The 24,479-nt window shown below is 33.6% G+C and overlaps 2 protein-coding genes and 1 long non-coding RNA gene across 4 annotated transcripts; 2 read left to right on the top strand and 1 right to left on the bottom strand.

Moving 5' to 3' along the window:
• Positions 1-1,778: 1,778 nt before the first annotated feature.
• On the bottom strand, positions 1,779-19,352 carry LOC120353373. Of its 2 annotated transcripts, none has more exons than XR_005572318.1 (5): positions 19,216-19,352; positions 8,414-8,549; positions 7,368-7,459; positions 5,322-5,473; positions 1,779-2,815 (listed from the first exon to the last, which is right to left on the bottom strand). It is a non-coding gene; the product is annotated as an uncharacterized LOC120353373 (long non-coding RNA). The 2 variants fall into 2 exon arrangements; XR_005572317.1 differs by lacking the exon at positions 19,216-19,352 and adding an exon at positions 11,007-11,553.
• LOC120353372 (ubiquitin-conjugating enzyme E2 L5-like) lies at positions 16,254-16,733 on the top strand. The gene is given in 3 exon segments (XM_039436816.1): positions 16,254-16,554; positions 16,556-16,597; positions 16,599-16,733. Coding segments are annotated over 3 exon segments (378 nt in total). The 5' UTR covers positions 16,254-16,275; the 3' UTR covers positions 16,656-16,733.
• Positions 19,353-19,496: 144 nt separating the features above from the next.
• On the top strand, positions 19,497-23,143 carry LOC111060654 (PRKR-interacting protein 1 homolog). Its single transcript, XM_022348325.2, has 3 exons — positions 19,497-19,832; positions 20,680-20,859; positions 21,979-23,143. Exons 1-3 carry the CDS (start codon positions 19,734-19,736, stop codon positions 22,171-22,173), a joined length of 474 nt encoding a protein of 157 aa, XP_022204017.1. The 5' UTR covers positions 19,497-19,733; the 3' UTR covers positions 22,174-23,143.
• Positions 23,144-24,479: the final 1,336 nt, after the last annotated feature.

The raw sequence follows: 24,479 nt of genomic DNA, 5'->3' as shown, positions 1-24,479 counted from the left end.
GAGGGACAAATCCCCCAGAGGGGACAGTTCCCCTGAGGGGGCAAAAAAGAGTGGTGGTTCCCCTTCTCAAGGGACAACTCTCACTTCTACGAATAGAAGAGAGTGGTGCCCCTCCAGTAGAGGAATAAATCAATGGTATTGGTAAGTGCATGTCTAGACCATGAGAGTGGGTGGGGGGGGACAATAATTATAAGCTAAGAGTGCTACCACACTAATGCTGTTGCATCTGTCACAATATTAATGCCAATTATATGAAAATTAAAGAATCATTAAAGCACTTGAAAACATAAGTAGAAAGTGCACAAGAAGCATGCTAAGAAGTAAGATAATACAATATGAAACTTTAACCTAACCATTTAAGCTAGAATTGAATTGTTCATTGCTAGAATTGAATTGTTCATTAACGTTATAATTTGAATTCAACCTAACACAAATATTAATAGGTTGAAGAAAAAAATATGAGGAAAAGTTAACTACAACTGAAAATAATAATTTCATGTAGATGACAGGAAGGGGGAGAATAATATGATTTAGATGGCAGGGGGGGAAAGGCAAGTGATAAATGCAAGGTAATAAGGATTACTATAGTGAGGTCCACGTTATAATGGCAGTGGATAAAGATAGAAGAATAGCAATGCCGATTCTCTGCATTGATTAATTATATTTCTACACTGTCAAAAACATAATTGGCATGGTTGTGGACCTAGAAAAGGATAGTACCACCGGCTTTGTAGAATGATAGACAAATATAGTAAAACCAAAGTTGATCAAATACTGTCATTATAACGTATAGGTATGTGGGGGGATGGCGAGACAAGTGAAATTAGTAAGGAATGGTGGTGAGACAAACAATAATAGTATGAGACAGAATGATAGATGATTGAGAATATTGGTGAACTTGGAATTAGGTAAAGAAACTAATGATTGATGTTAAGTGATTAGACACTACAATGAGAGTAAAGTTAATTACAATGTGGTAGGTGAAAAGAATGTAAATTAGCATTTAAAAATGGATTGAAATTTTGATTTAGAATCATTTTATAATAGATTTTTAAGCAGAATATGATCCCCACATAAGTTACAGACTTGTGCGTGGGTAAAATAGAAAGAATGATGATGGGAGGTAAGTGGACCTAAATAAATCTTCAAGTGGGATTATTATATTATTGATTAGCATTTTAATTATTATTAAATAAGATTAAAATATCATTCTTAGCAGAGACGGCTCTTCAAATAGTCAAAGATTCAGGTTACACTGAAGATTGGGAACTTAATTTAGATTTAGGGGTTTACAATTTGAGAGTAATTAATTTATCAAGTGAGGGAAATAACAGTTTATAGGAAAGGTGGTCAGAAATAGTTAAACAATTGAGGAATTGATAATGACAGTTTTGGATAATGCCCACATGAGCTCTAGGCTTGTGCGTGGGTAGTAGAATGGATAATGATGAGAGATAAGTGGACCTACAGGTTAAGAAGTGGGTTTCGAACATCGGGAAGCCAAGAAATAAGTTGGAGATAAAATTGAGAAAAAAGAAAGAGGAAATAAGTGAATTGAAATTAGAAATATGGATGGATGGTGCAATGAGAAGGAAGGGAGTACATGAAATTACACTTTACAATGTATAAACTTATTACAATTGAAAATAGTTCACTAACAATATTTTGAGAGATGCAACAACACACAACAACGACAAAAACAATAAACAAATAATAATGATGACGATGATGTCCCCCTGAAAAAAAACACAGTGTGGCAGCACCCCAGAAATTTACTCATTACAATAATATATAAAAAATTCTAAGTAGATGGAGATAGTTTCCAAGAAATGAAAAGGAACAACTGAAGAAAAATCCCAAACTGAATATAAAAAACTGAAATAAAATCGGGGACAGTTTTGAAGAAATTAAAAGAACCAAACAAAACATCCCTTATCGACATATACTTTGATATTGAATTTGAACTGAAGGTTCGCCTCCAAAGCAACAGAAAATTAGAAACTGAAACAAATAAAGAGCAGGAAGTTCAAAAAAATAAAAGGAAACAACTAAAGAAAAACTCCAAAGCAATTGAAAATCGAAACAAATTCAAAAGTATAAAAGCTGAGAAAAAACTTAGGGGGTGATGGTCTAGACATGCAATTACCAATTCCACAGAAGTCGCCCAGGACCGATCTAACAGTTCAACAAGAGAAATAATAAAATTTAGGATTTAAATAGATTGAGAAATGAAATTCAAAATTGATTATTTTTCTCCTATTTTAGTGAATTAATAATATGATTAATTCACTGGAATAGGAAACAATGATTCAGATCTGGAAAAAATGAATCAAAATAAAACTTCAAGAAATAAGAATTTAAAAAAGGAACTAGAATGAACTATTAGAATCGGTCGAGAGCTGACTTTTACCTTGATTGAAGTACTGCGTAGTCCGTCCGTCCAGCTGCCTCCGCGATGCCTGAAAATACCCCACTAGGACACCCACCCTACAGGCATTTATTATTTACAGCAAAACATACACAATATCAACAACATCACAAACTAACAAAATATGAAACAATTCAACGTCTTTTGAGAATGAAAGTAAATTCGAGTCCTTTCACTATCTATCACTTCACACCAATAATTCACTTTTCAATATCAATGTTTGTAGTTTTCACTTTATATAAACTCTTACACTAGAGTCCCACTATTTTGTAAAAATGTATCTTCTTAGCTGCGTCGTCTTCTATCTATCTTCTTCTTCTTCTTCCCACTTTTCCGTTTGAGGAGGCCATCCTTTGGCGTTGTCTGTCTGTCTCTCTCCTCCATGTCCTAAAAAAATAGAAACTAACATTAAAATCATAACAAAATAAAAAATCAATATCGTAGTAACAATCACTTTCAACTGTCCGCATAAGTTGAATGGAAAGCATTCATGTTATTTGCTGACAATTGCAAGTGAATCAACATCAGTCAGATCTATCATAAAAATGAGACACCAGTTTCGGTTGTTGCTACACCACAATATTACTCTCAAACAATACATTTGCTGGAGATTGAAAATAAGAAACAAAACTAGCATTAGAGTGGAGTGGTGCTAATAAGCCATTCTGTTCTCAACATTCGTTCACTGAATCTACCACAATATAAAATTTATTATTTCAATATATCATTCATTATTATTATTATTCAAAGCTTGGCCGGCCCATACTACTTGAGCTGGATTCGCACATATCAGTGACCAGCACAGTGAACATATAAATGCCATGAATTGTGATGGGACTATTCACACCCAGCCCAGCAGAGCCAGTATGAACAGTCCCATTGGAATTTATGAGAATAATATTGTCACTGTACTGATATCTGGCAACACTGCTTTTATGCTCACTGTTATGCCAGCGCCACACTTTCGCCAAATCACTTGCCAAGCGGTGGTAGTTATCCACACTCTAGCCAAGTCACTTGACTATATGTTTATAAACATATAAACAGAGATTGCTCGTTAAATAGTATAGGATTTTGAAATGAACACAGAATAAAATGAAGAGAAAATAGTGTAAAGTTTCAGCTATTTTGAATTGTTTAGGAATGTTGCATTTCAAGGAAAAACGTTTTCTTATTAAAGAAATGAGAAAAAAAAGATTATTTTTGCGACTACGCCCCGTTTTGGAAAGCCAATTTTCTGACTCCAGCTGTTCAAAGTCTAGAGCTTAGCTAAATCCGAGCTCGGAAACCGACCCCAAGTGTCCGTGTGTAAAACAAGCCGTCACACCAGCCGGAAACTAAAACCTGGTTCAGGAAACCAAAATGCATGGTGTCCCTAGTGTAATGAGCGCTCGGGCCCCTGGTAACCCACTGGTGTCCTGATGTAATGTGAGTCTGAAGCTTGTATTACATTAGGTCACCAGTGGGTCGCCAGAGAGCAACCATTGTATGGTACACCAGTGAGACACCCAATAACAACTGCAATAACAACGAGTACCCCGTGGACACTTGTGGCCGATACTGGTGTCCTATAGTGAGGTGCACGTTAAGGTGCGTACAGATTTACGCGCCGCGAACATGAGCAATTCACTTTTAATCAGCTGATGCCAAGCTTTTTATATCTGTATTTTACCGGTTCTGTGAAAATACAGATATAGTCAGTCAGCTGATTAAAAGTGAATTGCTCATGTTCGCGGCGCGTATATCTGTACGCACCTTTATAATGACAGTGTTTGATTATCAATGGTATTGCTATCCTTGTCTATCATTCAACAAAGCGGATAGCGCTATCTCTTTCTCGCTTTGCTCTGTTGCCAGATCGTCTTTTAACAATGTAGAATTAATAATTAACAAAATATTTCATCCTTATTATGAAAATTTATTATTAAATTATTTAAAAAAAAATAATTTCTTGCTTAATAAAATATAATTGTTATTGATTATTTTAAACGAGAATGAACAGTTAATTTTACATAAATAAACCTGTATCAGCTGCCGTATATAGAAGGCATTGACAAGACAGAAGGTCGGCAACAATGTTCTCCTATCTTTCTCCACTGCCATTATAACGTGGACCTCAATATAGTGTAATAGGACATTATACACCAAGTACTAGTACTACACTTATTGTGTATTGGTAAAGTTCAAGAAACTGTAGTGAGGTCAAATGGCAGTGGAGAAAGATAGGAAAAGAGCATTGCTGATTCTCTGCCTTGCCACTTCCTTCTATAGAGGATTGCTGATACCGGTGTAACTGATGTAATATTGAATGTCCATTCTAGTTTATAAAATAATCAATTAAGTTATATCATAGAGAACCATTAGCATAAGTAGATATCCCATGGTATAGGGCGTTTATGTCGCAATTTTTACTGTTATCTCAAGCCGATAGTCCACGTAGCTCTTTCCTGTAAAGCTATGTGACGCTGGTAGTCTCTCATAGTGTGCCGTTCATACTCTTTCACCCCCCCCCCCAAAAAAACAGTAATAATCTACAATAATCGACAGTAATCGGCTTGAGATAACAGTAAAAATTGCGACATAAACGCCCTATACCATGGGATATCTACTTATGCTATTGTTTCTCCATGGTTATATTCTATTCGCCAAGAAAATATATTTTGTCATTGATTTAATAAGAGTTTTCCATAATTGAGATTAAATATTCAATTGATTGATAATATTTCTACATTGTTTAAAACAATCTGGCAACTTTGCGGAGCTAGAAAAGGATAGCGCTATCAGCTTTGTCGAATGATAGACAAGGATAGCAAAACAATGTTAATCATATACTGCCATTATAACGTGGACCTCACTATAGTATAGAATATCTAATAATATTGACGTCACTGACCTGATGATGAAGCAGCTCTCCTTCTCTCATCTCTCACTCTAGCAACAGCGACCCAGTCTGCAAATGAGTAACAATCCTTCTCCAAGCACCTCTCAGAGCTCACTTCGCTATTCTCACTGTTCTCCTATCCTCTTTCCTTCTCACTCTTCTCACTGCAAACAAAAATCAGCAACGTTATGATCCAGTTTAGTAATTCAAACAGTCAAACAATCATAATAGTCAATTACACATTATAATCCATCTTCAAATCTTCTCAAGTTTCCAAGTTACAGTGCTGGTTGCACAAATCTGTTAAATTTTAACCGTGATTAAAATTTCAAGAGAAATTCCAATCAGAGAAGCCTTCTTTCCAAAATAGCGTTCTCTGATTGGTTCTCATGGATTTAAACATGATTAAAATTTAACAGGCTTCTGTACAACCGGGCTCTAGACTAGCGTCTGTTATAATTTTTAATCAATTATTGATACATAAATGAAAAATGAAGTGACAGTCAAGAAGCTTAGCTTGTCAGCAAATGACACATGCAAAAATTTTGCATAAATTGTTGAAAAACTACATTTTTTGATAAACCCAAACTAACCCCAAAAATTGTGTTCGAAGCCTTTCGCAGTGATGACACAATAATGCCTGACGACATGTGTGTACAAACATGTTCATCATACATGTGTTGTCGTTAGTGGCTAGCCTTTGTACTGTACAATAATGCTATGATGTAAACAATCATCAAGGCATAAAAAAATCAATATTATCACATACCAATCATATCCAATATTCTGGTACGACTAACATCAGGTCACAATATTATAAGAATAGTCATACCTACATCAATTTAATGTCGACCAATTTTATCGGCTTTATAATATTCATGTTAATAACCAATCCTTAAATTTTTAAATAATATAATAGTTATTTGTATATCTAGAGTGAAAAGTACGACTTTTTCTCCCTATGGGAAAAAGTTTGAAGCCCGAGGCGAAGCCGAGGGCAGCAATTTTCCTGAGGGAGAAAAAGTATTTTTTGCTCGTGATGTACACAACATTTTTCCTCCATCTACATTTTTTTATAGAAACTGCAAATAAAATCATTCTAATAACTTACGTATTGGTGACAATGATTCCTAACAACATAACCTAAATCTAAAACCTAAAAACTGGTCGTCTGATTGGCACTGCCGATTGCGCTATCTATCGGCAAAAGTTGTAACAATTATATCAGCTGAGCAGCTACCAAAAATGGCTGACTCCAGATCACGCGGTTCAGATTTGAATTGCAGATCAAAAATATTTGTTGGCTGGTATTTTGAATAGAATAAAATATTTTAAAAATTGTATACATTTTTATCGTCTACTAATATTAAGAATATAATAATTATCATACAAACATATATTTCATGAGTTAATCAAATTTCTGGTTGTGGTATTGAATTCAGTTGACTCAATGACATACACCTCTATTATGCTTTCTCATCTGAGCTTAGACCTTCTAACCTATTACAATGTAAGTTTCAAAATAGAGATGCTCCACATGTTATTTAAATGGAGTCACTTTTACTCCCTAGGGAGTTTTTCTGTTTTTTACTACCGAGAGCGAAAAAGTGACACTTTAGTATTAGGTTTTAGGGAGTAAAGTAAGTACTTTAGAGACAGTAGGTGGAGGAAAAAGTAATTTTCCAAATAGAGTACACTATAATGTTCAGTTACTGTGCTTGTTTAGAGCTACTTCTATTTACATTAAAATAAAAAATGGACTTCAAAGTTGAAAAATGGTTTTAAAAAATAGAAGAGGATGTTAGAAAAGGTACTTTGATTTTCATTTTTCATGTAGATAGTACACCATAATTATTGAAGTCTACAGACATGGAACTGTTAATTCAACTATTAACCATATTAACTTCTAACTATCAACTATTAACCCTAGGACGCTGGCACTAAAAAGGTTAAACAATATAAAAAGGAGTCTAGTGTAAAAATTTAGAAGTGAAATTTCAAATGAATTATACACATTATATTAAAAATAGATGAAATGCACTAGATTATGTGACCTACCTGATTGGAACTAGTCTGGAGCTTCGTCCCACAGCGGTGAAGAGGGGAGGAGGTGTAAGGCTGGATCCCCATTTATCAATCACTCGTTCAACCTGAAAACATGAAACAACGAATGAGAAAAGAAAATATTAACTTACAAACCATAATAAAACAGGATTGAAATGAACCAATCAAAAATCAGTAAACTTCAATTGGAAACTAAAAACAGAATAATATTATATGAAAAACAAGTTGTTTCCAAAATTATAGCAAAGCACTGGCATTCCATAAACACCTCCAGAATAATTATAACATTAATTTATTGTAGAGGAACGTATGCGCCACTAACACGCGCGTTTCACTTTTCATCAGCTGATGCTTTTCTTATTATATCTGTATTTGTATAGAAACAATAATAAGCATAGCATGAGCTGATGAAAAAGTGAAATGCTCGTGTACATGGTGCATAAGTCTGTACGCACCTTGAAACAAAAAAAAAACTTTGCATATCTCACTACTGTCATGCTCTCAACACTTGACTTAGGATCACAGTGAGCAAATGTGTATGTGCTGAATACAAGTGCACCATCTATAGATTAGATTAGCTATTCTACTATAGTGAGATCCAAGTTATAATGGCAATATTTGATTAGCATAGGTGTTGCTATCCCTGTCCATTCGACAAAGCAGATAGCGCTATCCTTTTCCACCTTATCAACGTTGCCATGTTGTTTTTCAACAATGTAGAAATATAATTAATCAACATAATATTTAAACTCAATTTTGAAAAAAATATTATTTAATCATTGAGAAATATATTCCCTTGCTGAGTAAAATATAATTAATTATTTTCAACAAGATTGAACAGTTACCATTAAATCAGATATAACGATATCAGTTATCCTCTATAGGAGGCATTGGCAAGAAAGAGAATCGGCAACGCTGTTCTTCTATCTTCCTCCATTATCATTATAACGTGGTCCGCACTATAGGAGTTTTTACATAACTGAATAGAACTGGATAACATTTCAAAACAGTCAGGTACAAAGGTATGTGACAAGACTGACCTGTCATATCCTACTAGAAGTCTTCGGGTGATGACAGGAGGGTGGGATGACGTCACGATGCCCGCCCGCCCAGCTCACATCAGCATCCATGCATTGCAGTCATCAATCTCCATCTCCACCAACCTCTGCTGCATACCTGAATTTTTCAAGTGAGATATAGAAATAAGAATTAAACTTTTTTTAATTCCTAACCTTTAAGAAAAACAATCGTATTCACTACACGCATCGACTAACGATGTGCAACAGGTAGAATAGAGTGACAGACCAGTGGCTGTCCTCGGAACTACAAAACTGAACCAGCTGACTTGTGATCAATCATGAGAGCACTGGAATTTTATGAAGATGAAATTTACGATTCACTACAACCACGGAATAAGCATACAGTAGTGTTTCTTTCCTCTGTGCTACAACTAACCTCAATCAAAATATTAATTAGTTGAATACAAACTTTTTCCCAACTAGCTCTTTCCCAACCTAAGCTCTTTTCCTAATATAAGCTTTTCCTAAACTAAGTTCTCCCTAACCTTATCTTTCCCTGACCCTATCTTCTCCTAACCTAAGCTTTCCCTAATCTAAGCTTTTCCTAACCTAAGATTCCCCTAACCTAATATTTTCCTGATCCAAGCTCCTCCTAACCTAAGCTTTTTCTAACCTAAGTTCTCCCTAGGTAGCAAAACATGGAGTTGCAATATTTTTATTTGCCAAAATATCTCGAACAATTTTGAGTTTAGGCAATCAAGTGACTGGACATTTTTTCTTTAGAATTTATCATTCTACTGAATCCAATAGTTTAAAATACCTATTAATCATCATGAAAACAAGTTAACCTTTTTTAAAGCAAAAAATTTGCATTTTTCTGCACATTTTTTGCAATATCTCAAAAACTACTGAAGTTACGAACCTGAAATTAGTTTCATTGGATTCCTCGTCAAATTTTACATAATATTGCACTAGTTTTAAACATATTTTAGCCATAAAAAAATTATTAAAAATAAAAATTGATATAAAAATTTTGAACTCTCCGCCATGTTTTTTCAGCTAATCCTTGGAAATCGACAACAATGTTATACATGGTTGATCTCGTCTTGATCTCCTCTATCGATCTATGTAGGTCTCAATGCTAGATTCTGCGGCCCATAGACTAAAGTGCCCCCGAAATATGATAGTCATAAATTCAATAGACTTGAAAGAATAAACGCTGAAATCCATTTAACTAATTGAATAGACCGCATAGTGACAAATTAATACAAGTTTACAATGGAGAATAAATAGTTGACTAATAACCCCAGCAAGAATCTAAGATTTTTAGTAGGCTATCACTTCACGAAATTAACCAATTTAATTGCCTCTTACTTGAGTGATAGATATCAAACTGTTTTTTACGATGGCTGTTTTTCTAATTATTTAAAAGTATCATCAGGTGTTCCACAGGGTTCCACACTTGGCCCTATCCTCTTCATTATATACGTTAATGATCTTCCTGCAGCAATCAGTTGTAAAAATGTAAAACCTTTTATGTTTGCTGATGATTTAGCTGTTCAAATAAAAAATAATAGTCTTTCTGGTAGCTTGCATACGGTTAATGAGATAATTGAAGATTGGACAGCTTCTAATTCATTGTGTCTTAATAAGGACAAAACTCAACTTTTGGAATTTGGATTTAGATTACAACCTGACAATGCAAAGTTTCTTGGTATAACAGTTCAAAGCAATTTAAAATGGGACCTACATCAAAATATTATGTGGCAAACTATCGAAGGGAATTTTTTTATTGAATAAATTGAAGTTCATTGTTGATAAGAGTGTTTTAATTTCAATGTATTTTGCTTATCTTCATTCTCATTTGTATTATGGTGTAATGATACGAATGTAAAGAAACTATTTGTGTTACAGAAACGAGCAGTAAGGGTTAGGTTTAGGTTAGCAGTTTTTTAGGTTAGCAGGTTTTTAGGTTAGCAGTAAGGTTTATTGCTAATGTGAGTAGTCGTTTTCATTGTGTGGATTTATTTAGAAAATTCAACATTTTGACAGTACCAGCTATTTACATTCTTGAATGTCTTATGTATGTAAAAATTAATTTAGCAAGTATTTCTGTAAATAGCAACGTTCACAACCATTACACAAGAAATTCTGAATCTCTTAGAGTGAACCAGTGCAATTATGCAAATACATTGAACTGCTTTAAGGAGTTTGGTATAAGAGCTTATAATAAGCTTCCTGCACATTTGAAGGAGCTAGAAGTGGGTAAATTTAAGAGAACCATGAAAAATATTTTAATAGAAAAATGCCCGTATAGAAAAGAGGAGTTTTTAATTTGAGGGTATTTTTGTTTGCTGTTTGTATGCTTGTGTTTGAATTTTTATTTCTATGAATGTAAATACTTTTTATTTACCATGTTAAATTTATTATGACGATGCTATGCATTTGTATATAAATGTTTTTCGCAATAAAGAAATCTTGAATCTTAAATCCAATCTATGGTGAATATTTGAATAAACATAGAACGTCATAAATTTAAATTATTGAATGAATATTGATACATGGAAACTGATGAAACAGTATAAATATATTATTTATTATATTCGGATCTCACCTTGTGATATCAAAATGGTTTTCTGCTAAGTTCGTTCTATAAAGTCGATTTCAAATACGAGAACTTATGAGCACAATCATTACAAATCTCATTCTACAACCGATAAAATTAAGAATAAACCACATTTCACCACTTTCTAGCACTGAATTGATAATTTAATACGTTAAATTACAATAAAATAAGCACAAGTCACGACAAGAAACCAGCTACAACACACCAACAGGTCAAATCTCAAATGAAGAAGGAACAAGGAAGTTGAAATTTGGAAGAACAAAGACACGAATAGATACGAACAAACACGAAGCAAGAAAGGTTTCGGGTTTGAGACTATCCACAACCCATACCACTGTACAAAGATTCATTTTCAACTGTCAGCATTGATTTCACGGGACGCATTGATGTTTCTCAGAAAGTCATTCTGCCAGTATGAAGAGAATAGCACTATTTCAATTCCCCTTCCCCTATCAAGGTGACACACCTCGAACTACGAAATCAAAAAACGCAATTACAGAAACAACTTCAAGTTAACCTCAAATTATGGCTGAAAAATCTTTAAATGTCATAAAATAGCAAACAAACTAGTAAAATTGATTAATATCAGGCGAAATATCAAATTTAATACGAAAAACAACTCAAGTCAAAACCCCTACCACAACTTGCATAAGTCACGTAGCCCCTACCCCCACCACGTCCTTATTTTATTACAAACCATAGAAATTTGGAAATCTCTCAAATTTAACCATAAATCAGAAATCACTGTTCGAAAATCATTAAGATTCCCAGCTAAGCTCACAGAACAATGAAAGTTATATGAAGCGAAAAATATCATGAGTAGGCCAAAATTCACATCACACATCATAATCGTCATCATCAAGGCAAGGCGAGCTGATTTGCTAAGACAAATATGGCTGCCTCCATGCATTCATAATTTTCAAATTCCAAATTATGATAGGCCTAAATAGCCTAAGTCAATCAAGACTATAAGACTGAAAAAGCTGAGCCAGTTTTGAATTTTGAAGGTTTGAAAATAAAACCAGTGAATACAAATCAATTCCTAAGTTTCATTAAAATATTAAAATTAATTTGAAAATTAAGAACCGAAAATTACTCATTCACTGAGTAATATTGTACTACATTTATGTATCGTATAGGAATACATGAATAGTAAGGAATTCTTTGAAGCTCGAAATTAATTGTCAAATAATAAGGGCTAAAGTTATTTTTGTAAGACATTACTTGAGCAGTTGAATTAAGTATGGAGGTAGGTACTTGATACTTGACTCATAACTTATAACTGAGTAAATTGGACAATATTTTATTTAAAAATATCGATAATACATGGAGGAAAATGAAGGGGCAGAAATTGCAATATGAAACGAATATCATTTTATCGAAATGAATCTTACCTTGAACTGATGTTAGGTGTTCTAAATATTTCAAACTTTTTCTAGTAATATCAAATTTCGTACAGCACTATACACTACTCGACACATTAATAATTGTAAATATACTGTAATTGAACGATTGAAATCACAAAATAACGAGTAAATTTCTCCATTCATCAGACAGCATAGAACAAGTTGACTGGCTTCAACACGAAAAGGTCAAAAATCAAAAATGTAATAAAGTGAACGAATCCTTGTACTCCCCACCACAACCCTTAAAGTCAAGTAAACTCCCAACACGTCCTTATTTATTTCACAATTAATAGAAATTTGAATAAAAATATCGGGTTAAAACTCAAAATTCAAAACTAAGCTCAAAACGATTAAAAGTTGTTAATATCATGAGGTAAACAATTCACAGCACATCAATCATCATCATCACCACAGTAATCAATGGTATAGCAAATATGGCTGCACCCTAATTTCATAATTAGAAATTAATTATGAAGATATAAAGAAAATTCAAGATATGGGGTTTCAACGCAAGTTACGAGATTTAAAAAGGAGATACCAAAACAAAATTTAATAAGAAAACTCCTCCTCCAGCTTTAATTTTTGCTGGATTTCTGGATAGGCCTAAATATTAATTTACAAAATTTGGTAACAAGGACAATTTTACTACAGTACTAAAAATGTTATAATAAATTTCATAAGATTGAATACGGTACCAGTTTTTAAACCAATCCTACTCACTTCTGTAGACTACTAATAATATTAATGTAAATCAGCAAATTACAATGAGTTACCAACATGGAAATTTTTACCTACCTTAAATTACGACCATGGGACGAGAATGTCATTATATTCATTTGTTTAGCTCAAAATACACCAATTTTATGAACTGGCGATAAGTACATAACAAAGAGATTGACAAACGATACGTGATAATTTAAGGAGTGCAGACTACTTTGGGAAACAATTCTAATTTTGACCAATCATTGTACTAATATTAAGGAGGGAGGCATATACGAAAGACTGTCTGCAGGCAGATAGTATAACCTGACCAGTACACAGTTACATAATAATTTATTATGCTAAGTTAGGAAATAAATGATGCTACATAAAGGGCAGATAGTCTGCAAACTATTTTATACTAACCATCATAGCTCCTTTCATAAATAATTATATACACAAGTTGCTGATGTGTTTAAAAAATCTGGTGTGGTGCACTCACACAACTTTCCTTGCCGTTATGAAAATTGATCACCTGACGCTAATGCTCCCGCGCATCTCAAGTCTACTATTCAAAGATTTGAGCCAGCTGGTGACAGGGCAATAACGCTGGAGACACACGAGGTCTGCTATCTCTTCATAGTGAATCATTTAATAGAATCAACAGTTGCCAACAATTTGCAATTGGATAAACACATTTTCTCGAATTTCGAGCTCATTTTCAATTTTAGGTGGAAATGATTGCTGAACATTAATTGTAAAGATTTTCATGCTCAATCTTTTCCACTCGAAATTTTTTTTCTAAATTGTATCTGAAGCCTGATAATTGGGAATCTAAAATCAAACTTCGCATTGATGGGGCGGAGCTCCAGAAAGTTTTGCAGATATGGGACTGGTGACAGTTGATAGAGCTCATCAATCACTATTCTAGGTATAAATTTAATCAAAATCGTTGGAGCAGTTTTAGAGAAAATCGCGAAAAACCCTGTTTTTGACAACATTTCCTCTATTTTAGCCGCCATCTTGAATTGCATTTGATCGAAATTGTTCGTGTCGGATCCTTATATTGTAAGGACCTTAAGTTTCAAATTTCAAGTCATTCCGCTAATTGGAAGATGAGATACCTTAATTTTTTTCGGAAAGCAATACTTTCCTTATCTATGGTAATAGGGCAAGGAAAGTAAAAATTAATTCGGATTCATAGGGTCAAAGATGTTGAAGCGACAGAGCAATTCTTTAATTGTAATTCTCAATCTCAAATATACCCAATGAAACCTACTGTCATATTATTCTTGTTAGAGAAATATTTAGCTGTTCTATGATTTTCATCAACTCTGTATAACTAAAAGTTGCTGGTCTTGAGAGTACAATACAACAGTTCTGTTCTTGAGCGAGTCCCCCAACCCAGGGGTCACTAGTTGAAAAAATAACAAATGCACTTATTTACAAATGCTGTTATTGTTTTTCTTCGTTTGCAATATCTCACAGGCCTCAAATTCTTACTGCTAAAAAATGTGAAACATTCTCAATCATATTGATTAAGGCTTTCCGGTACACTTTTTTAAATTGGATAATCTTTCCAAAATAATTGTCAAGATCATTATAAGAGTGAGAAAAAGTGGCAACTGAAATTTTTAAGTGGTCTAATAAACGAGTTATGGGTTGTTGAAAGTGCTAACTCCGTTTTCTTCCGAGATCATAAACGGTTCGAATTATTTTCCATTGGAGTTTTTTTAATACATTCAGTACATCATTGGCTTTGTTATAGTATGCGTTTTTTGCTATTTATGTCAGAATAACAAGGTATCGAATTTACAAAAAATGTTACTTTCTTAGTTATGAACGATATGGGGAATAAAATGTTTTAGTTTGGAAAGATACATTTTTTGAATTTTCAGGAGAAGTTCTGTTAATATAGTCGAAACCGTTTATGATCTGGAACGAAAACGGAATCTGGAAAATTAGCACTTCAACAACCCATAACTCGCTTATAGTCCAGTCACTATATACATTGTGCATGCAATTTATATTGTAGTTCTGATTTTTTTAAATATTATTTGGGTACATAAGAGAAGTCCAGAACCAACTTCTTCATGCAAAATTTCCTTGCCCTATTAACATAGGTAAGGAAAGTATTGCTTTCCGAAAAAAATCAAGATACCCCAATTTCTAAATTTCTATACGTTTCAAGGTCCCCTGAGTCCGAAAAAGTGGTTTTTGGGTATTGGTCTGTATGTGTGTGTGTGTGTGTGTGTGTGTGTGTGTGTGTGTGTGTGTGTGTGTGTGTGTGTGTGTGTGTGTGTGTGTGTGTGTGTGTGTGTGTGTGTGTGTATGAGAGTATGTGCGTCTGTGTACACGATATCTCATCTCCCAGTTAACGGAATGACTTGAAATTTGGAACGTAAGGTCCTTACTTACACTATAAGGATCCGACACGAACAATTTCGATCAAATGCAATCCAAGATGGCGGTTAAAATGGCGAAAATGTTGTCAAAAACAGGGTTTTTCGCGATTTTCTCGAAAACGGCTTCAACGATTTTGATCAAATTCATACCCGAAATAGTCATTGATAAGCTCTATCAACTTTAACAAGTCCTATATCTGTAAAAATTTCAGGAGCTTTGCTCCATCTATGCAAAGTTTGATTTTAGATTCTCAATTATCAGCCTTCATATACAATTGAAACAAAAAATTTCAAGTGAAAAAGATTGAGCATGAACTCTGCAATTAATATCCAGTAGCATTTCCATCTAAAATTGAAGCTTGAAATACGAGAAGATGTGATTATTAAATTGCAAACTGTTGGCAACTGTTGTTTCAATTAAATCATTCACTACGAAGAGATAGCAGATCTCGTGTGTCTCCAGCGTTATTGACCTATCACCAGCTGTCTCATATCTTTGAATAGTAGACTTGAGATGCGCGAGAACACTAGCGTCAGGTGATCAATTTTCATAACGGCAAGGAAAGTTGTGTGAGTGTGCCACACCAGATTTTTCCTGTAGACTCTTTGATCATATTAAACACGTGGCATTTCTTTCATTGTTGTGCAGTGAGCGTGCTAAAAGCTTGAACACATGTTTCAATTTGTAATGTTATTATAATTTCTACCAAGTATTGAAAATAAACACAGAAAAAAATAAGTTTCTATATGGCTTCCAAAAGAAGATTGCAGAAAGAAGTAATGGATATTAAATCTTCAAATACAAAACAGTTTCAGGACATTGAAATGGACGAGATGAATATGTCTTCACTGCAAGGTCTGTTCATTCCGGCCACTCATCCATTCAACTTGGCAGCTTTTCGGATTGAGATAACGTTTCCAGCTGAGTATCCTTTTAAGCCTCCGCAATTAATTTTCAAGACGAAAATCAATCACCCAAATGTCGATGAGAACGGCAACGTGTGTTTGTCGATTATAAGGCCTGACAGACAACTGGAAGCCGGCCACCAGATTGTCGCAGATCATCGACTCAGTCGTCGGTCGCTCTTATTGACAACCCTGATGCAGAGCACCTCTACATTAAATAAAGACTACATCAAAGACCGCAACAAGTCGGATGCAAGAAGGATGCCGAACAATTCACCAAAAATCACAGTGAAAAATTGCCGTCGAATTAAGAAGTTTGGTTTAGTTTTTAGTTTATGTAAGTGCTGAATCAAACATACCGTTCTTGATAATGACCGTTTTTGTACATCAAAAGCCTAACTTATAAAGTATCCAAGAGATGTTTCAGTGTTAACAAAATACTTTATCAAGAGCTAAAATACGTAGGCCTAATCTACAAAGAATTGATAAATATATTTGTCCTGATAAGCTAAGTAGCCTATTGTGTTTTGTATTTGAAAAAATAATAGCCTAACGCAACTAAGTTTTTTATTATTGTTTAAAAATCAGTTTCTATGAATTATTTTATAATGTTTGTTTCAAGTTATATTTGTGAATGGTCTAGAAAATAACATTGTGAAGCTAATCTTCTATAAAATAATTATAACAGATTAAAAAGAAAACTTTATGAGAGTTTTGCTTTGTAGATTAGGGAATAATAGGCTAATTCTATGGTTTCTTGTGCATGAATAGTAAATCCATCATTTTGATAAAGAAAAGCAACTGATATTAACTTATAAGATATTCTTTTAAAAATAGCACACGCGCTAACCAATCTTATCAATTAAAATTATAGAAAAACCTTTAAATTAAACAATAAGTAAGACTACATGGAAAATGAAATTTTTTTTTAATATGATACAATTTTGGGCTTTGCCTTCAGTTTTTTAAAAGTGCTTGGTGAGTACCTACCTATTAGGTCTGTAGCAGAATTTTATACCATAGATTTCTGGACTTACGATTTTTTTACGGTCTTTATAAATTCTATCATATTGAACATTACTTACTATTCTTGATTTAATGTTTATAATAATTTGAATGAGACTTTACTAGCCACGCAGCTAGTATAGGTATATTTCTATTTGATAAAAATTTGTGTAGCCTAGAGTTTAATTCTTGAACTGAAATGTTTAAGTTATGAACCCCAATTTATTTGTAAAATTTAATTACTTGATGATCCTAGAAATTATGTAGTCATCTTAAAATTATGTTCCATTCTATTAATTACGTATATATTATTTTCATCTACATAATAGGTAAATGAAATATAATATTCATTAATAAAATCTGGTGTGGCGCACTCACACAACTTTCCTTGCTCATATTTGAAACTACGATCAAACTTCTGTATATGTGTATATATAAAATTATTGTTTTCAGAGTACTTTTTCCTTAGTGTAAATTGTGAAATTCGATTATTTTTTTAGTCGTAATTTTTTTAAAGTCGTCAAAACAGCTGTTCTACAGATGAAATATCTCGACTATGTGTTATTTTTATGAACTGCGCTACCTACCTACCTCATGCACGAGAAGGAGGTTACTAAGTCCATTTCTCAAGGATGGGGTGGACCCCCCATTAGTTTCCCAGAGAGGAGAATCATGCCAGTTGATAGAGCTGATAAAAAGCTATCCATTTAATAAATTTGAAGAAAATCGTTACAGCCGTTTTCGAGAAAACCGTGAAAAACATGGTTTTTTAGTGATTATCCACCATTTTTCTCAAAAATATTACGGAACTCCTGCAATTTTCCCAGAAATGAGACTCATGTCAGTTGATAGGGCTTATAAATAGCTATCCATGGTATAAATTTGAAGAAAATCGTTAGAGCCGTTTTCGAGAAAACCGTGAAAAACATGGGTTTTTAGTAATTATCCGCCATTTTTCTCGAGAATATTACGCAGCTCCTGCAATTTTCCCAGAAATGAGACTTATGTCAGTTGATAGGGCTCATAAATAGCTATCCATGGTATAAATTTAAAGAAAATCGTTAGAGCCGTTTTTGAGAAAATCGTGAAAAACATGGTTTTTTAGTAATTATCCGCCATTTTTTCCGCCATCTTGAATTGAATTTTATTGAATTTCTTATTGTCGGGTCCTCATGGTATAAGGACCTTAAGTTTAAAATTTCAAGTCAATTGGTTAATTAGGAATGGAGTTATCGTGTTCACAGACATACACACATACACACACACACACACACACAGACCAACACCCAAAAATCATGTTTTTGGACTCAGGGGAACTTGAAACGTATAGAAAACTTGAAATTGGGGTACCTTAATTTTTTTTGGAAAGCAATACTTTCCTTACCTATGGTAGTAGGGCAAGGAAAGTAAAAAAGGAGACTCTGGCTCCTTTTCAAAGTGAATCAACTGAATAATAATAATAACTTATGTGACTAATAATTAAAAGAGTAAAGAAAATAAATAAAGTTACTTCAAAAGTTTGTCAGTAACGAATCAAAAGATTAATCAGGATCAAAAGATCTCTAGAAGTACTTAGCTCTCGGTTTTGCGACAAATAATAGTACCTAATAAAATCAAATTAATCTAAGAAATTGAATTAAAATAGCTCAGCATTTTAGCAACTATATACTTCAATTTAAATATTAGAAATTGACAAAATATCAAATAAACTAACTGCGATTCGAGTTACCGTACAGTATTGTAATCAAAATTTTAATAATTATTTCTATCACTTACCGAGCTGCTAGCTTGAATAACTAGTTGCCAAAATAATTATGGAATGTTTAGCTACAAATTGTTTAGTTAAATTTGTTATTAATTAAAATATCACAAGAAATTTGACCCAGAACATCTACTTCACAACGGAAGGAAGAGCGAACTACTACAATGTACAAACTACAAAGCAGAAACGGTACCATACATGTGTGCTGGGCTGGGAAAACAGCTGGTCACTGACAGAGGCCTTTCGAATGCAAAGGGTTAAATTTCATATTATACATAATTAACAAATATAGAGAGTTAATTGTTGGATTATTCGTTATTGATAATGAATTATATTTTGAATTTTAGTTCAAGGATATTAAATTTAAAATTACACTCTCTGAAGACATATTTTTATTCAGAAGGCTATGGCTGGCTACTCGAAATGAAAAAGTGAGGTTATGTTTACTGTTTACTTTTTTCAGCTTCAAACTTCAAATTACTTTTAAATATTGTACTTGGCTAAATAAATCAACTAAATATCATTCTTTAAAATGTCAGAAGATAATAAAAAAGAAACTCCAAAACCTGCTGTCGCAAGAACTGCCACCGAACTTCAGAGAATGAAACTTGAAAAACTAATGAAAAATCCTGTAAGTAAAACTATTTCATGCACAATAATTTGTTACCTATTTTCTCTAGATCTAATGCCGCATCCTCATATTAGCTCAGTAAGCTCTAAGCTGGCCTAGCCCGCAATAGGCAGCGGATATTTGACGATTCCCCGGTCACCAATCTGCGGGGTAGAGTCTTCTCAGAAGACGAGACAAGTATCAAGTAAGTAATATGTCCATTACCTATGTGTCCAATAAAGGCCAGCGTTGGAAAACCACCCATTCACACACTGGCGCTGGCCGACATGGCCTTTATTAGCCAACGTGTAGGTGCGCCATAAAGCTAGTAATACTTTAGTTCTAGGTTGGACTCAACCACATTACTGGTAATCATGATTTAAATTCAACAAATCTAGATTAGAATCTAACTAATCAAGTTCACAGGTTTTCAAAGTCATTAATGCAACTGTTACTATAAAATACGGATTTGCCGAGGGTAATGACAAATAGTAAATGTCTCTACTTGTAGATTTGCTCATATTAGTCACAATCCTAAAAACATCTTCACAAGGCACCAGATCAAGAACTAATAGTCCGGAGGGTGAACTGAGGCAGCAGATTCACTGTCTCTAAGGAGGAAGCTCCACAATGGTTTTGTAATTTTAATAAGGTATTGTATTTTTTATATAGGATAATGCTGTTAAACCATTCCTTTTTTCCAATACAAATAATAAACAATTTAGTTCTTGTTGACCCATAGTTTACTGTTTACGAAGAGACAACCATGCTTTCTCCATGCTTTACTAACCTCCACACAATCATGATGAGTCTAAAAACTGTTCATTAAATTTTTTATAATAATATTATAATGTTTTTTTATTTACAGGATAAACTAGTAATCATTCCAGAACGTTCTAAAGAGAAGAAAAGTCCCCATGTTCCCGAATTCGTGAGGAACGTAATGGGTTCCAGTGCCGGAGCCGGGAGTGGGGAGTTCCATGTATATAGACACCTGAGGAGAAAGGAGTATTCACGCCAAAAATTCATTCAAGAAAAAGCTGAAAAGGTATTATTAGTCTTGGAAAAAACTTTAGAACAATTTTATTTCAATGTACAATACTAAGCCATGAGTAAAGATATAGCCTACTTTAAATATACTTGTATGTATTTTTTTTGTAAATAAATGAATAAATGTTTTAAAAAATAACATAATCGAATAAATAAATAATAAAACTGTGTTTCTGTTCATGGTGTGGTCATAATATATATATGGACACAAGTGAACAAGTCAAGATATAAAAAAAACTGTCATAAGACAGGTCAAACTTCCAGCATTTCGCCTTTGTTATGATAGAAATGACCCCAACGCACATTGATAGATAGATAATTGCCTTTATCACAATTTGAAATATTATAAGTGTTGTGGACGAAGTTGAGTTAATAAGAGCCCCCACTTCCACATAACTCAAAGGTCTAAAGGTTTTATAACTGGGAAGAGACACATAAGAAGTAGCAGTGATAAAAGTGGTGGTCCCATTATTTTAGGTGGGCTCCGAACCACCGATTAACTGCTTTCCTAGAGCAGCAAACTTGAGTCTCAAGGTCAGCTACAAAATCACTCCTTGGTGGTGCATAATTGACCGAGCGAAGTGAGGTCTAGGATTCAAGTCGACGGTTTGGCATTTCTCTAAATGTTGCGCATTTACAGCAAAACGCGGTAATAGATTTTCATGAAATTTGACAGGTATGTTCCTTTTTTAATTGCACGTCGACGTATATACAAGGTTTTTGGAAATTTTGCATTTCAATGATAATATAAAAGGAAAAAGGAGCCTCCCTCATACACCAATATTAGAGTAAAAATCAGATTATAGAATTATTCAACTTAAATCAGTTGACAAGTGATTACACAGATGTGTGGAGAAGCCAGTCTATTGCTGTATTTCCATAAGGTCTATAGTTTCAGTCAGGTTCTTGTGGATGAGAATACTGCGTGAGGTCTACTGTTCACAGGACTACTAGTATATAATATGCATTCAAATATGTAAAAAGTTCATCATTTTGAATTGAATTGAAAATTTTGGAGTATTAAAAATGAGAGAATTGCACAACCGCAGTGCATTTATTTAGATATCTTCTCAGCAGAAAATGAGTCAAATTTTATAAATTTTTGTTCTTATTACAGGAGCTGCTAGAGGAAGCTTACCATCAGAAAATTTTGGAAAACAAACTGGCAAGTGAAGAGAAAACTGCTAAAAAGAGAGCGAAGAGGCAGAAAAATAAAGCGAAAAAGAAACAAAAGAGATTGGAAAATAAATTGAAAGGTAAAAGTGATAAAAGCGAATCAGAATCACAGAGTGAAAGTGAAAAAGACGATTAAATTTTTGTTAATTTATTGTGATATTTTTCAATCTAGGACCTGATTCATAAAAGAACTAATGTACATACATCATATAGATATAAGGCTCCCTACTCTAGACATAAATATTACGGCTGGGGTGTGGTTTACTAACTTAAATCGTACCAGCATTCCTCTTAAATTCAAATTCACTTATTTGCCCTAAAATTATATACAATGTTTATGTAAAAAATAAATGTTTCCCATCCAATCAATAGTGGCAGCCTTAGTTGAATCTATAGCCATGCGATAACTTTATACAGAGTGTTTCAGAAGTAGTGTCGAACATTTTAGGGTATTGTCATAGCCACCTCTAATACAAGGCCCCGGCCTACGATATTGCAACGTCACAGCGTAGGCCTAGAATCCAATACATGATTGGTTAAAAAGATCAGCTGGTATTTTTTTAAAAATATTTTTCACCAATCATGTATTAGATTCTAGGCCTACACTGCAACGTTGCAATGTCGTAGGCCGGGGCCTTGTATTAGAGGTGGCTATGGTATTGTTCCTGGATGATAGGAAACTACAATGTCGTATTTCAAGTGCCCAGTGAGATAAAAATTCCTAAGTGAAAAAAACAAAATGGCAGCCATAAGGATAACCACTGAATTTTGGACACTTAAAATACGGCATTTGTAGTCTCTTATCATCCCGGAACAATACACTAAAATGTTCAACATTACTTACTTCTGAAACACTCTGTTTAGGCCTATGTCTAGAGTATGGTGTCTTTTTTTTCTTTATCAAGTGACTCGATCATACAGTTTATAATATAGTGTAAATAATATTTGGAGTATATAATGTTGGTGACAAGTAATTTATTCTCATGATACTGTACTGTACATCTAATTATCATAATTGAAAGTGTAATTATTATACTTGTAATTTCTCTAATAATAGTTCATTGAAATCAATATTGATGCAATGTGTAATAAATTGATTTAAAGCAGCTCTCTTATTGTCAATCAATACTCCTTCCCCAATTCTTCAATTTAAGGGTCATATTTATAAACGATTTCAAGAACTAACTCAGTTAGGCATGCTTTGGTTACCTTTCAATGACTATAATTATTATATTTAGACATTGACACTACTCAGGTTTAACACTACTCATAATTTTGACACTACTCAGATTTGACACTACTCACATTGACACTACTCAGATTGACACTACTCAGATTTGACACTACTTACATTGACACTACTCAGATTTGACACTCCTACGTCTTCAAACTGTGATCGTTAGTTAATGGGTAGCATTCATGCTATTCATGAAGAATGTTGACAGTTTTAAATGAATTTCACTAGCATATAACAGGAAGCATATGACTCTTCCCATGTTTTATTGCATGGAACTATTAAACATCCTAAAGACTATCTCTGTTTTAACTCGAACTTCACAGACAATTATTGATAATATCCTCACAAATATAGAAAGTTGTAATGTCAGGTTAGGTAGCTCAGATCTATCAGATCATAACTATCAAATTTTAGATGTTAAGTTGCAGGGCCAGAATCCAAGCAGAAAAAAACTTTTGTGAAAGAAATTCAGCAATATGAGCTAGGAAATATAAATTGTTTGAAGCAGGAACTGCTTCAAGAAAATTGGAGTAGTGTTTATAACAGTTGTAACCTAACTTACAAATATAAGCAATTCATTGATACTCTAAGATTTCACATTAGTGTATGCTGTCCGATAAAAAAGTCAAAGTAAAAAGTAAATTAAACAAAGTAGATGAATAGTAGTGGATGGGAATGAAATAGTAAAAATTAAATCTCAAAAACTGGAGGTCCAGGCTGGAGTACCTCAAGGCTCAATTCTGGGTCCCTTACTGTTTCTGTTGTATGTGAACCAATTACCGAAAGAGTTTAAAGATCACAGAGCTCTGTTGTTTGCTGATGACACATCGCTTATCTTTAACAATTATTTATTAGATAGTCTAGAAATAAATGCTTTCACTGGAGTACAGTCAATTGTCCAATTCTTGAAGCAAAGGCAATTAACAATAAATAGTAAGAAATGTCAATTCCTACAATTCAAAAGTAAATATAATTCAGTAGAGGATAGAGAAATAAATGTGTTTGTAGAGGAAAATTAATTAGACCAAGAAGAGAATTTTCTTTCTCAAAAAGAGCATTCTTGGGAATTTTATTGGACAGGAAATTAACATGGCATCCTTACATTGAGAGGATATGTAATAAGATATCATCTGGGGTATTTGTCCTGCGGCAGCTTGCTAGGCTGAATGATAAAAAACTACTGTTAACTGCTTACCATGGACTTA

Source organism: Nilaparvata lugens, chromosome 10, assembly GCF_014356525.2.
Source record: "Nilaparvata lugens isolate BPH chromosome 10, ASM1435652v1, whole genome shotgun sequence".
Classification (NCBI taxonomy): Eukaryota; Metazoa; Arthropoda; class Insecta; order Hemiptera; family Delphacidae; genus Nilaparvata; species Nilaparvata lugens.
The sequence above is the reverse complement of the archived record's forward strand: the minus strand, read 5'-3'. Positions and strand labels throughout refer to the sequence as shown.

What these genes read in the sequence shown, in the direction of transcription:
- LOC111060654 (XM_022348325.2), top strand. Translation starts at nt 19,734, where the DNA reads ATGTCAGAAGATAATAAAAAAGAAACTCCAAAACCTGCTGTCGCAAGA. An exon ending in AAAAACTAATGAAAAATCCT is followed by an intron (nt 19,833 to 20,679) that starts GTAAGTAAAACT and finishes TTTTATTTACAG; the next exon opens with GATAAACTAGTAATCATTCC. An exon ending in TTCAAGAAAAAGCTGAAAAG is followed by an intron (nt 20,860 to 21,978) that starts GTATTATTAGTC and finishes TTCTTATTACAG; the next exon opens with GAGCTGCTAGAGGAAGCTTA.